This window comes from Calypte anna, chromosome 22 (genome assembly GCF_003957555.1).
Source record: "Calypte anna isolate BGI_N300 chromosome 22, bCalAnn1_v1.p, whole genome shotgun sequence".
In the NCBI taxonomy this organism is placed as follows: domain Eukaryota; kingdom Metazoa; phylum Chordata; class Aves; order Apodiformes; family Trochilidae; genus Calypte; species Calypte anna.
In genome coordinates this window covers 2,972,549-2,991,230 of record NC_044267.1, presented here as the reverse complement: position 1 = coordinate 2,991,230, position 18,682 = coordinate 2,972,549, and the positions used below count along the sequence as shown (strand labels likewise).

General features: G+C 44.7%; 1 protein-coding gene across 1 annotated transcript; it reads left to right on the top strand.

Moving 5' to 3' along the window:
• Positions 1–11,736: 11,736 nt before the first annotated feature.
• On the top strand, positions 11,737–16,568 carry NEFL (neurofilament light). Its single transcript, XM_030464063.1, has 4 exons — positions 11,737–12,792; positions 13,594–13,718; positions 14,633–14,949; positions 15,972–16,568. The coding sequence occupies exons 1-4, from the start codon at positions 11,737–11,739 to the stop codon at positions 16,163–16,165; spliced, it is 1,692 nt and encodes a 563-aa protein (XP_030319923.1). The 3' UTR covers positions 16,166–16,568.
• Positions 16,569–18,682: the final 2,114 nt, after the last annotated feature.

Sequence of the window (18,682 nt, the reverse complement as noted above, 5' to 3'; positions counted from 1 at the left end):
GCAGGTTCAGAGACTTTGATGAGATGTGTAGGAGGAAATCAGAGACACAGAGAGAAGGGAAGACCAGCAGCCTTCCTACACACACTCCTTATTAATTTGAGTAATCCCCTTCAAGCTATTCAAATGAAACCTTGAAGCCTGATGCAACTGATGTTACAGACAGGAATACTTCTGTCTGTATAAATAATTTTATGAAAACTGAAGGACTTGACAAAAAAGATCTCCAAGCCTCCAATCTAACCCTCTCATCTTCCTCCAAGAGAAAAGCTTCTCCATTATGAGCCATCTACACATTCCTAAAGGTATGCAGCTAGGAATGGCTGGGCTGAAAACAGATTTGAAAAAGGAAGAAAGAAGAATGTGAGGAGATTCTGGAACACAGGCTGAGAAAAAAGGAAAGGTTTGTCCTGCATCTGACCAGCACCTCGTTAGAAGGCAGAATTACAGAGCTTCAGAAACAGGTTTTCAAATTTTCAAATTATCTTTCTAGCAAATTCTCTCCCAAAAGCCATGTTCCAAATCAAATTAGGACTCAATGAGATGGAGAGGAAGTGTGTGCCAAGGACAGACCTGGATTTAGATTTGTGGCTAGCAGTGGCCATTGAACTAAAATGAATGCCAGAGTTAGAAGCAGGAGGGACTAATGATCAACATTTATTTTGTGTGTAGCTGATGTACCCTGTTGCTCTCATGGCTATTTTTAAGTTAGATTTCAGGCCAGGAAGAGCTAATGAGCCAGATTTATTGTGGGACTGGCCACAACTGGCCTTGCTCTGTCCTCACAGTTGGAGGATGATCTGATTTGCAGTGGTTTCTTAAATGGTAAAATGTTTCTTCCAGCACATATTTCAATATTTTATGCATTTTACAATTAATTACAGTGTGATCACCATGAAAAAAAAAACAAAAAACCACAAAACCATGAAGGTATTCCCTGCAGATTTTACATTGCATGCTGTAAACAGTACATAGGGTTATAGAGGATATTTATACATAAATTTTAATTTACTCAATAGATCTACAGGTCTTCTGGAAAAAACTGTGCCTGATCACTTAATGAAAAGACTTCATCATAGTGCATCATAACAAAACAAGACAGAACTGTAAAATAATGATGACCAATATTAAAATTTCAAGACCCTCTTAAATATAGGAAGGCAAAACAAAAGTTAGGTTTTCTTTCACTCTTTTAAATCCTAATTATAATACTTCTGCCCATATTAAAGCAGGATTTAAAAATGGGAACTAAAAACTAATCTTAAAAAAAAAATGCAGTGCTAACATCTCTCTGTAGTAACACAAAGGAAGTAAGATTCTAGGATAGTGAGGTGCTAGGACAGAGCTTTAAGACATGAAGCACCAAATCACTGCCAAGGAAGCTCACTCAATCAAGTACTTTGATCTTCAGGAGATCAGGACCTTTCCTCTAATAAATTCCTATCTGGTATTGGAGATATCCACTGCCACTAATGTTTGGAAAGAACAAACTGTGTGACATGTTGGAAGTTTTTTGCAGTGTTCAGCCTACATCTGCTTCTTCACTGCTGTGAAACAAGCACAGTCCTGCAGTAAAATTCATCTTTCACCTTCCTACTTCTTCCCCAAAGCTGCAGGCTGGGCAATTTTTAAGAGTTTTATTGAGATGTTCTGCAGCAACCCCCCCAGGAAGAAGAGGTTAAAGGAACAGCTTGTGCAGCAGGCAGTGGAAAGTAGAGGTAGAGGCTTTATTGCTGCCTTTTCCAGCAAAACACACAAAAAAATCATGTTTCCCCCACTCCAGCCCTTCTTCCAAGAAATGTCTGCCTGATGGATAATCACTGCTGATTCAATGCCCAGGAGGGCTCCTTGAAAGAAGAAAATTGCTGCAGCATTCACCATATTCATCAAATATTATTGCTGCTCTCTAGAGGAACAGGAAGAGCCATTACCAAAGGAGAAACAGATTCAGTATCAACTTATGGTAGCTACAGTGATAAGTTTTTACTTTAAAGCAATGCTTGCTTTTGATTAGGACCCAGGAAAGGGAAAAGAAAAAAAATAAAAAGAAAAAAAACGAGCCAGTAAGAGAGAAAATAAAGAGTAAAGTCAGGCTAGAGGGAGAGAGGAGTCTGAGCTGCCTCCATCAGTTTCACTGCAGGAGACAAGGAAAGGCTGGGAAGTTCAAAAGGAGGAGCAAGCTCTGCAGAAGTGACTCAGCAGCCTTCTGCGGCAAAAAGGGAGGGGGCAGCCCCTGCCCTGCCCCAGCAGCAAAAGCTGCAGCAGAGAGGATCCAACCATGCTCAGAAACCTCCCTGCAAATCACTGCAAAAGCCACTGCTCTCTGCTCAGCCCTTCCCTTCCCTGAGCACCCATGCTTGGCCCTCCAGAGAGCTGCAGCAATGCTGCTAAGCCCCAGCTCCTCCCTGGGAGCAGCAGAGCAGCTCATTCCTCCTCTTCCCCATCCCAATGTCACAGAGCTGGGTATCACTGCCCTTAGAAAAGGGAAAAAAAAAAGACCCAAATAGCCCTGAAAATCCATCCTCACTCAAGAGAAGCTGCTCTCCTGCAGGACACTCATAGGAAGATGCACATGGGAAAGGAAATCTGTGTTGAAAGCCACCTGAAAGTTGCTCAGGAAGAGAACTGGATCCCCTCAGGCTCACCAGTGGGAAGTTGGTCTCTTCCCATTGGAAATGGGCCCAGATCCTGCAGGGAGAAGCACTTGCTGTCCACAAACATTGCCTTGCACACCAGTGCATGGCTGTAGGGAAGTGAAGGAGGCCACGTGCTGCTACCTCTGTCTTCATTCCCTCTCTTTTTCCATCCTTCCTCTCTTTTCCTTACTGGAAACCTTCCTGTTGGGTGTTGTTGATTTTTCTGGGGAGCAATAAATGGCCATTTTCCCCCTCCACCACTCCCCAAATTTTACCAGGCCCTGGGAGAAAACTGCTCTGGTGACATGGATACCCCACTCACCCCAGTTTGTTGGGGTTGGTGTGAGGTCTGGAGGCAATAAGGCCACTGAAAACTTGTTAATTTTATGAAAACCACAGCAAAGCAGGAATGCCTGAATGAACGCTACAGGATTGAAAAGGGGAGACTTCCTTTTGGATTCTCTTCCTGCTTGCAGCAGTCAGGCTTCTGGCCAAAGGTAGCCTGGGACCTGGTAGCTCCTCCTCTATGCGGGACTCTCCTCCTCCCTTCCTCTCTCTGCTGGAAAGTTGGTGCAGTGTTGAACTTTTGCCAGAAACTGGACCTGCAGCAGGAGCAGCAGCTTCCCATGGGGAGGAGGGAAGCAGCAGATTGGGTAATGCTTTCTGCCAGCCCCACATGACAGCAACCAGGCAAACAATCCCTTCTCCCTCATCCTTCCCCTCTCTGCTTAGAGCAAGACTCCATTTATCCATGAATTCCCACCACAGGGAACAGAGCTCAGGGTCCTCCCATCACATCCCTGCAGAGGACACTGTCAAGGGCTGATGCAAGAGAGCTTTGTTTCCTCTTCTTCCATTTTACAAAAGGTCAAACCCCTCCTTACCATGTCCCAACCCCACCCTAAGGATGCACAGAGAAACTTCACCAGTTTTTCCCTTGGGCTGCACCTGCTCTGATGCTCTCCCTGATACACCCATCCTAGGCCCTTACTACGTGCAGGCAGGTTCCATCTCCCTCCCCAAAAAGCCCAAGGAAGAAAAAAAAAAAAAAAGTTTCTCCTCCCTTTCAGCCTTCCCTTCTCCCCCTGAATTGCAGCTCGATGGGGCAAATTCCCAGCAGGAGGCGATGGAGGGGTAGCAGGAACAGCAAGCCCAGAATTAACCCTGCTCCTCCTGCTCCCTTCCCCCCGTGCTCAGCATTTCTCAGCCCACTGCAGGCTGCTCTGAGGCATGGCAAGCTTCCCGAAGGAATGATTTAGGTCAGATTATATGGATAGTAACCCCACCCCAGCCCTGGATGCAGCTGTACAGTCGTGGCCAGCCTCATGGAAATCTGCAATGCGTTTGGGTTTTTGTCTCTGAAGGCAGCAACAGCAAACCTCAGGGGGCACTGAGCTCCTGTCTTACTCACCAGGCTGCATTACTATGAGAAATGTCTCCTCCTTTCCTCCCCCTCAGCTACCCCACACACAAGCATTTTGAAGAGACAACCCCAAAACACACCTTCACCTCTCTCTCACTACTCTGCAGACAAATAAATAAAGGTATTTCCTTCCTCCTGGCTGTGCAGTGCTGCAGGAACACTGTTCCCCAGGCTGCAAACTGCCAGAATTGCTTCTCCTTCCTCAGCAAAACCTGCAGACTCATGGCATCTCAGCAGTCCTGTCTCCAGACTTACTGGTCTTAACTGGAACTACTCAGCTTGTGCTACTTCTCCTTAGCTCAGATTAGGGGTCAGAGCAGCCCTGCTGTGCTCCCAGATCACTTGAACCACTACAGAAAGTCATGGTGTGTCCCTTGATGCTGTGGGTAATGTCACAGTTTCCTTTGCTATCTTCTTGTACTCATTCAAAAGAAAAAAAGAAAGATCAAAACCAAGTTGTGTGTGGCCACTTGTAAAATAAATAAAAAACCCAAAAGGAATCAATGAAACTGCTTTCCATGCTGAGTGTGCAATGGGTATAACTAACAGAAAATATTTTCCTGAAACCATATGAAATGATCTTGAAATCTTTTTCCCAGTACTTCCCAGAGCTTGTACAAAGATCTTCACTGAAATCTTTTAAAGCACATTCCTCCTTACAACCACAGGTATCACTGCCTTAACTGATTGAGAAGTGCTACTTCTGTGATTTATTTTTATTGGTACTGCCACACCTTATCAAGCCCCATCAGTCTGCTAACTACTGAATGTCTATAAATTCAGACAGAGCACCTGCTCTCAAGCACTTGCAATGTAATTAGGCAAGCAAAAGCTGGAAAGAAAAAATGTTACCTAGAAATCCAAGGCACTGAAGACTCAGCCTTCAAGCTGTTACCCTCCAGTGCAAAGGAGCATTTCAGGAGGAGTTACCTGTCTTGCCCAAGATTACACAAAGTGCAGGGACTTCCTTCATCTGGTTACAACCATTTTTGGTCTGTGTCTCTGGCCTGTGCTTAGATCTGTTTTTCTCATTATATGGGAAGACCTTTTAGCCCATGAACATCAAGGAAAGATTTCCCAACAGCACAATAAAAATGTGTGCACACAGGGTTAACCCTCTGAACCCATGGTGACAGCACCTAAACTATTCATTCCATTTCTGAGGCACCACTGAAAGATGCAATGAACTCTTAATGTCACAGATGTGGTGACACACAGAGGTCTGCAGTGTTTTACCCTGTGGTTTTGTCCATTATCAACTGAAAAATTCCAAGGATTCTAGTTCAAAGCATGGAACTGAAAGGGGTAATAATCTTGGTTGGATTTCTAATGCATGAGCTGATGTAGTGTAGCAACTCAAACAGGTACAAAATGCTCCTGGTTTCATGGTTTAGTTAATGACATACTTGAGAACTCTTTGCTACAATCTCTTGTTTTCTGGTCATTCCTTGATCCTATCCATTTCATTGTTTTGATACCTATATCCCAGAAAAAGACCATTGTCCAAGGACATCAACCCATTATGCTGAAGTGCTGCAGGTCAGAGAGCTCTTTCAGCTTTCTTAGACATCATCCCATCTGCAAACAGGCACAGAGCAGGAGGCAGTGAGAATCCACCCATAAACTCTTCACTGCAAGAAAAAAGCTTTTAAACTTCTTCCCAACTGTATTAATCTGCATTGGAGACCTTTCATGTCTGGCTTCAGCATTTGAAATTTGTTTATTATAGCTTTACAAGCATCTGCTGATAGACTTCATGAAAAGAGCAGAAAAAAGAGAGATAAAAGGATGTATCTTTACTACCTCATTTTTCCTAATCTCCTATCTACTCCCAGCTGCTCTCTACAGCACCATCTCCAGTGCTTTATCCTGCCTTTTAATAAATGGCTGAGTTATTCTCCTCAAGAAGCAAAGTTAACACCATTTCTAGTCAGTTCTGATGGCCCTGTTTGTGAATCAGCAGACCCTCAAAGATTTATTTCTTTTTTTACTGTGGAAGCCTAAAAACTGCACTCCCTGCAGCTGCTGCTGGAATTGTATCCCAATTGCAATAGATCACCCACCAGTGGATTGCTTAATTACTGGGGCCAATCTAAGAGCCCATTTCTCTGTTTCTGCTGTCAGTCAGGAGGCAGACAGCCACTTAAAAGGTAACACTTAACAGCCATCTGCTCAACAGCTGCAACACCCCTGTGAGACCTGGGAGTAAGTAAAACAAATGACTGAGTAGCTTTTGGCAGTGTCAACTAAACAGACTGAGACCTGGTTAGTTACAGATGCTGAGTGCTCCTGAAGCTGCCATTTCAATAATCCATTTCTCATACACAGAAGTCAGATTCATGCTGCAAGGTTTTACTATCCCTAGGGCTTTCAAAGGGTCTAAAGGAGTGACAATGTGCTGAAAAACCTAAAACTGTGAGTCCTTAAGGTCCAGATCTCCAGGAAAACATAGGCATCAAACTTCCATTGCATCAGTTAAATTTAGAGGAAATATACCCTGGGAATATGCCTTCTGCTGCAAGGATCATGGAAGGCCCAAAGGCAGAAGGCATTGTGTGGTACCTGCACAGAGCTGCCTGGAACACGTGTCATGTTCTTGCTCCTAGCAGCAAAACAGAGTATTCCTAGGCTGAGCTGATTTCCCCACATTATGGGACTAACTATCCCATAATCACAACTGAAAACACTGTAGCTGTTCAGATTCAGTAGCTTAAGGAAATTCTGGGAGCTTGTCAGAACTCTGAATCCTGAAAAAATGACTCTTTTTGTTCCTCATGATGAAAGACCACAAGATCTGCCCACAGCTCAGAATTTCAGGGTTTGTGTTGTGAGCAATTCCCTTTTCACTCCCTCACACTCAAAAAGAAAAAACCCAACAGCAGTTTGAATGAAACTATTTCTCTCAAAAAATTGCACTAATAGAAAGAAAAAAACCCAGCAGCTTCTCATCTGTCCTTAGTAGTGCCACAAAAACACTTGAATTCTCAGAGCCAGCACATGCCATGAGAGCCTCTCAATCAGACTGGATAATTTTTAATTTAATCTATATCTTAGAGTGGTGCAAAGCCATTTTCTCTCTAGGAGGAGTAGTGCCAAAGATTAAACCCCTGCAGACCTCTGCACATGTTTCAATTAGATTATATTAGCATTAAACTGGAGCAAGGGGCTGCATTTCATCTATTCTTTCCCACACATGCAATCAATCCTTGACCATCATCCTTTATAACCAACTAGAGTACCAAGAATGTGATGTGAAAGGTCTGATGTAAGGAGTTAGGTGCACTGGCTGCAGAACTTTAATTTTTATTCACATATTGCAGAGCTGGGCACCTTCAGCTGGCTGCTGTGAAAATCAGTCAACACTCTGCAGCACACCAGTCAGTTTTATTGCTCATTTTCCTTCCAAGTTTTATGGTCAGCAGTACATGCCAGACTATTAAATGATGGTGTGCTTAAATGGGTTCCAGGGAAAGTATTCCTCAATTGTTCATCCAGATTCATCCAAAAGAATAACTGGTAATCAGAAATTCAAACTATCCTTAAGTTCCCTGCAGACCACAGATAAAAGCTCTCTCTACCTTTTAATTATACATGCAGTCCTGAAATAAATACTCTTTTTGACCCACATTTTATCTTTATTGTCGTTCATAATGAAAAGTTTTGGGGGGGAAAGAGAGTCTCTGGCTGCATTATGAACCTTTCATATGCTTTCAGCTGAACTGTAAATACAGTCTCCTCTCTTCTACTCACTCTGTCACCAACAGAACTACATCTGGTGCAGCCAGAAGCAAGAAAACAGGGAAATAATCCCACTACTTGCCTCTGGATGTTGGTGCTGACATAAGCATTCAACAAAATGATGAAGGATGTGGCATTTCCCTTCTTACTACCATCCACAGGTACTCAAGAACATGTTCTTATAGCAGACAGGCCTCAAACAAAGCTCCATATGCATGATAATTTTCACTGAGCATTTAAAACTTTGCAGCAGTCACAGAGCTGGTTTCCCAGAGCAACTCTCCAGGGTACCCCAACACCTGGCATTCACTTTGTCTTTGCTCAGGCAGTTCACTGAATGTCTCAGGTCTTTACCTCAGCTTAACATGCACCAGTGCAGACCAGCAACAGAAAACACCCCAAATAATAACACAGGAAAATGAAGATCTGCAAGCATAGATATTCAGCTGCCCCTACAGACAAAGATACAGGTATGACACAACTGATTGTTCTCCAAAAACAACTGTAACAAACTGCCATTTTTCAAAGGAGTTTTGTGTCCAAATTCCTTAGAGATTCAGTGGGATTTGAGCATTTAGAAACCTGTGAAAATCTCACTTGAATCATTGTGGTTGGTATGTATTAGGTGTGCTGGCAAAGCACTCTGCTTTGTCTGCTCAGACAACTGCATTCATTTCAATTCCTTATTTCTTTAAGAAGGATTCTGGTAGGAACAGTAATTCAGAAACACTGGAGCCTGAAAACTATTGCAACCACATTGTGAAGAACATTTTAACATCATCAAGAAGGTTTCCAAGACAAAAATTAGAAGGAAAAAAAAATGTGACCTAGATAAGCTGTTGAAAGAGGGAAAAAAAACCCAACAAAACATGCTAGAGATTAGAAATGCCAGGAAGTTAAATAGACAATGATTCTATTGCTTTGGTCCAACCCCAGTAGGTTATGATGTACCACAAGATGCCATGCCAGTCTTGCACAATCTGGTGTAAAGTCAGTGTTACAACCATTAAAACTGATGAGGTGATGCTAATGAATAAAAAATAAAAACTCTGTTCTAAAACTCACCAAATCATGTGAGGATGGGGAAAAAGGAATCTCTGTTGCCAATCACCAGAAGTTGATTCAGCTGAGGAGCATCACAATTATTCTTTTGTCCTTTTGTGGCATCATAAAGTGCCACTTTTTCAGGTGACAGCTTTAGGACAGGTGAAAATCACTCACAAGGAGACAGAAGGAAAAGCTGAAGCTCAGATCATCAGGCAGCCTTCAGTGAAGCCCAGTGCCAACAAGTTTCTGATGTGGTCCCTGGTTTCTTGAGCCTGACCCCTTTCTTCTCACATTGGCAGGAGAGCTGCTCAAAGCACTGAGATTTTGCAAATGAGTAAATGATCTCTTTTAAAACGGGCTGAGTGGGCTTTTTCACAGCATGCCCATTTCCCTGCAGCTGGCAAGGTAGGGGAGCTTTATCTCATTTGTTCAAGAACCTTTTTGTTTGTGTTTAATTGCTGGAATCAAACAAGAGCAGAACATCTATTTAATTGATTCAGGGAGTTAAGAACTAACTGCTGAAACTGCAAGGAGGAATCTGGCATCAGATTTTGTGGCCTAGTTTGCAGTCCTGATCCTAAGAATAAACAAAGCTAATGAATTTCTAATTAAGCATTCATTGATAGAACTCAGATGAAAGAAGTGGCTGGCTGTTTCCTCTAACTTGTAATCAAGAGACAGAACAAGCTCCAAGTGAGCAAATAAATGAGTGTTACTGTGCACAGCAAAACAGAAATTCTAGAAGCAATAATAAAATAATGAAAGCTGCTCAGGCACTTACTGTACCTTGCATTAACAAAGCAAAGAGGTGGTCAAAGGAAATAAATTAAACACTTGGTTGCATTTCTTCTCTGTCTTCCAGGTACTCTCTTTCAGTCCTTACAGACAAAATTCTGCATAGGCTTTGACACTTTATGTCACTGTTGTCTCATACTGGAAGGGCTGTTTGGAATATGGGAAGCAGACTTTCTAAAGTGTAAACCTCATTCCAATTCCTAAAAGTGCAGCAGGACTAAAAGAGTCTCAGTAGAACAGAGAATTTTCACCTGCACATTTCAATTCAACTCATTCAGAGATTTTGATTTCATTTTAGACATAAACTTAAGATCTGGTTCCTAATTTCAGGGAAAGAAAACAGCTCATGACTTTGAAAATATTCCACCTGAGAGGTAGATAATTAGTAAAGTGCAAGAGCAATTTTCAAGTGTGTTCAGCATGTCAAAAACAGCCTAGATAGATGAAGAAACTCTTGCAGATGTGAGAATAAACCTCAAAGAAAATTATTCAGGGTTTCTTTGCTCCTAAAAGAAAGTAGCTACAAACACAGGAAGCATTGTAGGGCAACTCCAAAACTGTCACCATGATTGGGCTAGAGGAGGCTTTCAAGGGGTGAACCTGGGCCTGGGATTCTTCTGCTGAAAAATTTTTAGGTGAAATCAGGAGATTCACACCTACCTAAACCAGCAAGAGCCTGGCTCTAGCTTCAGCAGTGCCAAGGGCCAAGGGTTGAGCTGCTGGCTGCTTATTTCAGTGCAGGCTTAAACAAAGATGAGACAAATGGCACAGACCCTTTCCTTATAGTTGGAAGCCAGTCTTTATCCTGCTCACTGCTATGTCAAAGACTTTTCTAACAATAAAATATCAAGGGGTTACAGTGCACTCTACATTGAGGCAAAAGGCAACAAGAGAGAGACAAAAGGAGCAGGGAAATGGGAGTCAGTGCTACCCTGTACCTGGAAATACAAGTTTCCAAGTAGGATGCCCTGAGTAGTGGCTTTCTTTTCCTATAGTAACAAAGCTTCATCCTTACCTCTGAGTCACACTGAAACTCAACACTGCAGGGCTGTCTGCATGCACACTTTCCCATCTTCCTGGCACCCATTGCTGGCAGAGAGGAAGGGCTTTTCTACTCGTTCGCCCTCTCTAAGAAAAAAAAAAATGAGAAGGAACATTAACAGCCTACAAAATTTATTTTCCTGGGGTATGAAGGGGAGTTATTTCAGGAGCTGAGCTATAATCCTTTATTAACACATGGCATAATAATGGATGCTACTAATAATCAAATCTCATGGTCAAATTGAAGATAGGAAGAACAGCATAAACTCACTGGCATGAAAGAATGCATGCCAGGTGACATTAGTTAAATATGCCATAAAAATTAGTGTTTAGAAGGGCACTGAATCTCTGACCAAGCCCACTGTCAATCTTTTCATCTTCTATAACATCTACATTGCTCATTTCTTCCCTGCAAGCTCACAAGGTACCTTTTTGGGGCAGAAATCCAAACCAATCTCTGTTAGAGTTAAAACTTATTAACTCATCATACCTGTGCTCCAGTACTTCAGGTGCATTCAACACCTGAATGCTGGCTGGCTGTCCTAACACACTTGAATGCACCTGCTACTGAAATTTATATCAAATTTTAATAAAATTAATTTAAAAAAACCCACCTTTGGCCAGAGTGACTCTTGCATGTAACACCCCTCTGCCCTGGCAGGCCTGAGGTGGGCCCGAGGGGGACCTGAGATGGGTCTGAGGGGAAGTTGAGGGGGACCCAAGGCGGGTCTGAGGGGTACCTGAGGTGGGCCTAAGATGGACCTGAGGGGAACCTGAGGCAGGTCCAAAGTGGGCCTGAAGGTGGCCCCAGGTGGGACTGAGAGGAACCTGAGGGAGCCTCAGGCGGGCCCGCGAAGGGGTCTGAGGTGACACGAAAGCCCCAAGCCCTACGAGACCCACGCTGCGCAGATCACTCCGCACCTCAAGTCCGTACCTCAGAGCCGCTCCACAGCCCCGCCCGGCGGCTGCGCCTTCCGCGCCTTCCCCGCCTTCCCCACCCATAAATAGGGGCGGTCGGGCGGCGGCTGCCCGCAGAGCAGCTGCTGATCCGCCGCAGCCATGAGCTCCTACGGCTACGACCCGTTCTTCCCCTCCTACAAGCGGCGCTACGCCGAGAGCCCGCGGCTGCACGTCTCGGCGATGCGCAGCAGCAGCGGCGGCTACAGCTCAGCCCGCTCGGCGTACTCCAGCCTCTCGGCGCCCGTCTCCTCCGTGTCGGTGCGGCGCAGCTATGCCGCCTCCAGCGCCTCGGGCTCCCTCCTGCACTCGGTGGACAGCCTCGACCTCAGCCAGGTGGCGGCCATCAGCAACGACCTCAAGTCGATCCGCAGCCAGGAGCGGGCGCAGCTGCAGGACCTCAACGACCGCTTCGCCTGCTTCATCGAGCGGGTCCATGAGCTGGAGCAGCAGAACAAGGTGCTGGAGGCCGAGCTGCTGGTCCTGCGGCAGAAACACGCCGAGCCCTCCCGCTTCCGCGCCCTCTACGAGCAGGAGATCCGTGAGCTGCGCTTGGCCGCCGAGGAGGCGACGAGCGAGAAGCAGGCGCTGCAGGGAGAACGGGAGAGCCTGGAGGAGACCCTGAGGGGGCTGCAGGCGCGGTACGAAGAGGAGGTGCTGAGCCGGGAGGATGCGGAGGCCCGGCTGCTGGAGGTGCGGAAAGGCGCGGACGAAGCGGCGCTGGCCCGGGCGGAGCTGGAGAAGCGTGTGGACAGCTTGCTGGACGAGCTGGCTTTCCTCAAGAAGGTGCATGAGGAGGAGCTGGCGGAGCTGCAGGCGCAGATCCAGTACGCGCACCTCTCGGTGGAGATGGACGTGTCGGCCAAACCCGACCTCTCCGCAGCCCTGCGCGACATCCGCGCTCAGTACGAGAAGCTGGCGGCCCGCAACATGCAGAACGCCGAGGAGTGGTTCCGAAGCCGCTTCACCGTCCTCAGCGAAAGCGCGGCCAAGAACACCGACGCCGTCCGAGCCGCCAAGGACGAAGTGTCCGAGAGCCGCCGGCTGCTCAAGGCCAAAACGCTGGAGATCGAGGCCACCCGAGGCATGAACGAGGCTCTGGAGAAGCAGCTGCAGGAGCTGGAAGAGAAGCAGAGCGCTGATATCTCTGCCCTGCAGGTAAGGAGGGGACCGGGGTCTGCGGGGAGGAGGGGGGCATCCTGGAAAAGAGGACGGAGGGGGGATGCTGGAAAAGAGGAGGGGAGGATGCTGGAAAAGAAGGGAGGTGGCATCCTGGAAAAGAGGAGGAGGAGGGTGGCATCCTGGAAAAGAGGACGGGGGGGGATGCTGGAAAAGAGGAGGAGGAGGGCATCCTGGAAAAGAGGACAGGGGGGATGCTGGAGAAGAAGGGGGTGGCATCCTGGAAAAGAAAGGGAGGAGTTGCTTCAGGTGTGAATTCTGCAGTCGTACTATGTATGCAAGGAATCCTATGATATGATTTTATGATATATCATATGATTTTAGGATAAAGAATCATGAAATTATCATGTAACTCACCACAGAGCTGCCATGCACGGTGTGGCTTTTCTCTCTCTCCTAATAAAGCCTTAATTATGTCCTAATTAAAAAGATATCCTTAACCCAAGCGGGGAAAAGCATGGAGAGGCTAAAGACAAAGCCAAGGGAGACAGAAATTTCATGCATGCTTTAGCCCTTAGGTACCATAAAATTGGGCTCTTAACGTTAAATAGGGATGGAATAATAGGGTGTAGGGAAAGGGGTGGGAAAACCCTGCCAGGGAAGGTGGGATTTGGTAAGTGGTGCTTTTTGGCTTCAGGGGGGAGTTGGAGCTGTTCCCTTTTCTCTGTCTGCTAGAGCAAGATGAAGCTAATTGGATTTGGAGATATTCCTTCTAAGGGTTTAGTGTTAAATGTGGCAGAATGAAGAGTTTTACGCTGTCAATATTTTTACTTTCAACAGGATACAATCAACAAATTAGAGAACGAGCTGAGAACCACAAAGAGTGAAATGGCTCGGTACCTGAAGGAGTATCAAGACCTACTCAATGTGAAAATGGCCTTGGATATTGAAATTGCAGCATATAGGTATGATGGGAGGGGATTTGAAATAAATCAGAACTTGAATGAGGTTCCCCTTCATATATCTTCAGGATAATTTACTTTATTTATCATCCCTCCAGCTGAAATTTTCATAGATAAAAGTCAGAGTAGAATTGTGTCTTCTTTATTGGAAGCAGCAGTGCTTTTGAGGTAAAATATTTGCTTTGAGCAAAATATTCTGTGCACAGCAAACTTCTGTGAATAATAACATGTATAGGCATACAGAACTCCTAGCTTGGCAATTTATGTTCTCAGTTCTCCACTTTTACAGATAAAAATACTCACTCTGTACTTGCAGGGGAGCAACCTTGTGTCAGTGGAACTTAATACAGGTAGTTGTATTCTCAAAATTGGTCATGCCTTACATGCTTCTAATATTAGGCTTAGCTTCTAACTCACAGGAGCAATCTCCTTCAAAGCATATTATTTTATAGGGGTAAAACTACTAAATAGCTGTTTAATGTTTTGTCTCTGTCCCTGTTGCTGAAAAAGAGTTTCTGTTAATGCCACAAGGGGGAATATTGAGAAAGTGGCTATAAACCTCTGTTGGCTTAACCTGACATCAGAATCTTAACATCTGCCTTGTTCTCTGCAACCCAGTAGGCTGCCAAAATACACCTCTAACTTCATAACATAATCCTACAGCTTTTTCCCCCATTATTTCTTCTAACAAAGAATAGTGGTTATGTACACCTCTGAAACTTCTCAGTTATTCCAAGAAGATAAGGCAGCATTGCCAAATTCATGATCTATTTTCTGCATTACTGAGGATGCTGTTTGAGAGCTGGTGCTGCTCAAAGCATCTTCAGTCTCTTGGTCTGTAGCTGAATCTGCTGAATACTGCTGCAGCATAACCAAGTAACTTCTATTTCCTTTTTATTATATTTTTTTCCTGCTAGGAAGCTACTGGAAGGTGAAGAGACCCGACTGAGTTTCACTGGTGTTGGAAGCATCACCAGTGGCTACACCCAGGCTGCCCCAACTTTTGGCAGGTCTGCCTACAGTGGGCTCCAAACCAGCTCCTACCTGATGACAACACGTTCCTTCCCCACGTACTATTCCAGTCATGTCCAGGAAGAACAAATTGAAATAGAAGAAACAATTGAGTCTGCTAAAGTGGGAGAAGCTAAGGCAGCCCCTGAAGAAGAAGGTGAGGAGGAAGAGAAAGAGGAAGGTGAGGAAGAAGGAGGTGAAGAGGCTGAAGAAGAGGAGGAAGGTACTTAGTTATTTTAGATATCTCTCTTTCATACTTCATCCTGCTCATATGGCCCTGGAAATGGTGATTAAATCTGGTGGTTAGACCTCTCTCATTGTTTGCTCACATGAGCAAAGGGCTGGGGCATGAAGCCCACAGTATTGTAGCAGGGAACAGGGAATATTGAGTGGAAGATAAGGTAAATGTTTAGTAGCAGGCAGATTGCAGGCCTGATTATACTCCCTTGCAGATCTGAGTGTTTCTCCATTCCAGTTTCTAAAACCAAGAATGAGAATACTTTTACCAGTATGTAATGCTATATTCATCTGTCAGCAAACAGTACTTGGCTCTTAGACATTCTCAAAATGAAGGAACAAGAACATTCTGAGCTAAATATGGATTCCCAGAGAGTGACCTGTGATAATGGGAACATCAGCTAATGGCCCTAGATGTAACTGTTGGGTTCAGTGAATACCTACAGCTGCCTGAGGTTTAAGGCTTTTCCTTGTTCAACCAAAGGGTGTGCCATTTCCTTGCTACCCTATAATTTATTTGCCAAACTCACTATAAAGAAAGTGTAAACAATCAAAAATTTCTCTAGAGGTGCTTTTCCCACCTTCAGTTGTTTAGCTCTGAAGGATTTAACCTAAATATATCTGAAGTGAATTGGTTGCCATTGAAGTACTAGGGGTTTGTATGAAGATTAATTATAATGAAATGATAGCTAAAGAGCAATGGCAAGATGCCTTTTTCAACTCAGATCTTCAAATAGAGCTTAAAGCAACTAGTCCACAGCCAATTACTATTTTTCAAGGCCATGATTTTGAAAAGACTAAAGTGTTTTCACTCCCTCTGAACTGCAGGGTAAGTTGATTGGCCTCCCTTGCAAGTCCTGGATAAATGTTCCTGCTTCCCTCCAAAATTAATTGCCAGTCCCATCATGTTTAGCTGGCTGCCAACCATATGCAGTTGTGCTGGTTCCTGTTAAATTAAGGCTTGGAGCAGGACATAATTGTTTAAATGTTTCTTTTTGTCTTTCAAAGGTGCTAAGGAAGAATCTGAAGAAGCCAAAGAGGGTGAGGAAGAAGAAGAAGGGGAGGAAACAGCAGCTGAAGAAGGAGAGGAATCTCAGGAAACTGCTGAGGAAACTGCTGAGGAAGAGAAGGAAGAGAAGGAAGAGAAAGCAGAGAAAGCAGCACCAGGAAAGGAAGAGAGTGAAGTGAAGAAGAAGGCTTGATTTTTAGGCAGTCTAGCTTTCTCATCAGGTCAACAGAATAAACAATGATTGACTGGGCTAAAATTGCAGTCTCACCTATTTATTTCAGTGACCACTGAGGTTTAAAGTAATGATCAATAATGTTTCTCTTGGTGCAGAGTATCAGTATGCTTGCAGAGCACCCACTGGCTTGCTCCCTGAGTGCTGCATGGTCTACACGTATGAGTTCAGGGGTTATGTCTTTCTTGGGTGGTTCAGAACCTTCAAATTTAAAAAGGGGGGAAAAAAAAATAAGTCATGGGAGTGAAAGTAGTCTTTAAGTTGCATTTAAAAAGATTGTGGAAACCTTGGGTGGGTAAAATAATGGAGGCTTCAATAAGTATGTGCAATAAAGCTAGTCAATAAAGTTACAGAGATGCTTACACAAATTCCTTGTGTGTCATGTGTTCCTAATGCACTTAAAAGTGGTTTAGCACACTCTTCTTTCAATCCTGTGTAGTAGGATATGGAATAATGGCTTCTGCCTCTAGTCTGTATGCTTGGGGGACTGATAGGGGTGCAAAGTTTCTTAAGGGGATGTAAAATTCCATGTGGAAGTCTTGAAATGGCAAAAATACACTGGTGGCTGAGTGATGGGTCTTGCTGGGTTGTTGTAGAAGCACAAGCTCCCTTTTGCTTTTTGAAAAAAGAAATTTTAAACCACTAGAGAAGGCAAAATGCAAGGATGGCTGAAACATGAGTAGGGAATTGTTTGGCAGGACTATATAGGGGGAGTTTTCTCTGCTAGAAGGAGCTGCCTTGCAGCATCCTGTCCATCCACTGTGGACTGCAGAGGCTCATTTTCTCTTGAGAATTTGTCAAGGCCTTTTAGAGTTTTGCATGTGAGCTTTGTGTGATCAGACACAAAATAGGAACAGCTCAAGCAGCAGCAAACCTGGCAGCTCTGAAAGCCACGTCCTGTGGGCTGAGCCTATTTATTTTCAATTAGCTAAGGGTGAGGCATAAAATTAAACCTTGTGCTAAGGGCAAGTGCTAGACTAAAGCTGCAAATTAAGCCATTTTTTAAAATAAACCCAGGGTAAGACAGGCATTACATGGCTAAATCTCTTCAGTCACATTTAGCTTGATGGATTTTTGCAGAGGGTTTTGGTGCAGCTGAATTCTGAACACTGACTTCATGGCATCTGCTGATGTGCAGGGGCTCTCCTGGATGGCTGTGGTCAGGGAGAAAGGCAGTGTCTTTTTATACCAATTTTAGGTGTGTTTTAAAAGCATCTCCTTTTCCAGTGTTGAAAGACTTCTAAAGAAGATGATGAGGGATGAGGTAAGCACTTAAAACAATTCTTTCCTTCCGTGTTCCCAGGAAAAATTGCAGGAGGAAGAAAAAGAAGCTTTGGTAAAACCATCCAGGAAACAGAGCTCGTATGGAGAGGTAACAATTCCAGTAACTCCTGTTCTGAGAGCACCAGTATCATTTCCAAATGCTTAATTCCCCCCACCACCTTCTTTCTTGGACTGTTTGATGATTTGGGCAACCAGAAGGCAAACGACTAAGTCAGTTTTCCCTGCCTTAAACACCAATTCTTTCAATTTATTTATTTTATTTTCACACTTCCCTTCTGCTTTTAATGGAGATTTCTCTAGCTGTGTTTATGCTGACTTTTTCTTTAAAAAGCAGGTTTTTCTCCCACCCCCAGGAAGGCAGTGGGGAGTCCTTGCAGTACCCCAGGCAAGAGGTGACCACACTCCGCTCAGTGCTGGGATTGCAGGAGCCCTGCTCCTCGGGGGGTGTGACACCCTCAGTTTGAACACAGCAGAACATGGAGTTTAAGGGGTGGTATTTGGAAATTCAGTGTTTTGTCAGTAAATGAACTTCAGCAGGGAGAAGTGCAAAAAGAGCAAAAACCATGGGCTGCCCCAGGTGGGAGCTCCTCACAGCCATTAAACCCCAACTGCTGTTAAACAGTTGGCAAATATTAAACCCACTGTGCCCTGCTTTTCTCCAAGCACTCTGAGCTCCTTATAACTTCTCAATACCTGATTGTGCTCTCTCTTTCATGCCTTTTGTTGCAGATCAAGTTCTTCATTCAATCCCCTGTATCCCTGTCACTCCTGGGAGGTGACACAGCTTGCAGCTCTCCTCATCCTTGCAGCCAGGGATGCTCTCATACCAGCACACAGAGAGAGAGATGCCAGCACACACATTTCTTGCAGCCTGTCTCCCTCTCATCCCCACTCCTTCTGTTATTTTTAATGCATTGCAGCTAGAGGAAAGCTTTCATGACTCTGCAGGGGACGTGTGAGTCAGAGCCATGGCAATCAGCTGCAGAGAGGGACAAGCTGCAGTGACCCTCTTTGGTACCCTCAGTCCTGCCTTGCTGCTAAGGAGAAGTGGTGGGAGGGAGGATGAAGTGTGGGTTTGCATTCCCAGATGCTCCCAAAGCTTGTAGGGATCTGGCCAAGCAGCACTGGTTTAACCTTTGCCAATCCAGGAGCTGCCTTTGACGCAATGCAGTAAAAGCAGGCAGGGGGGGGCAA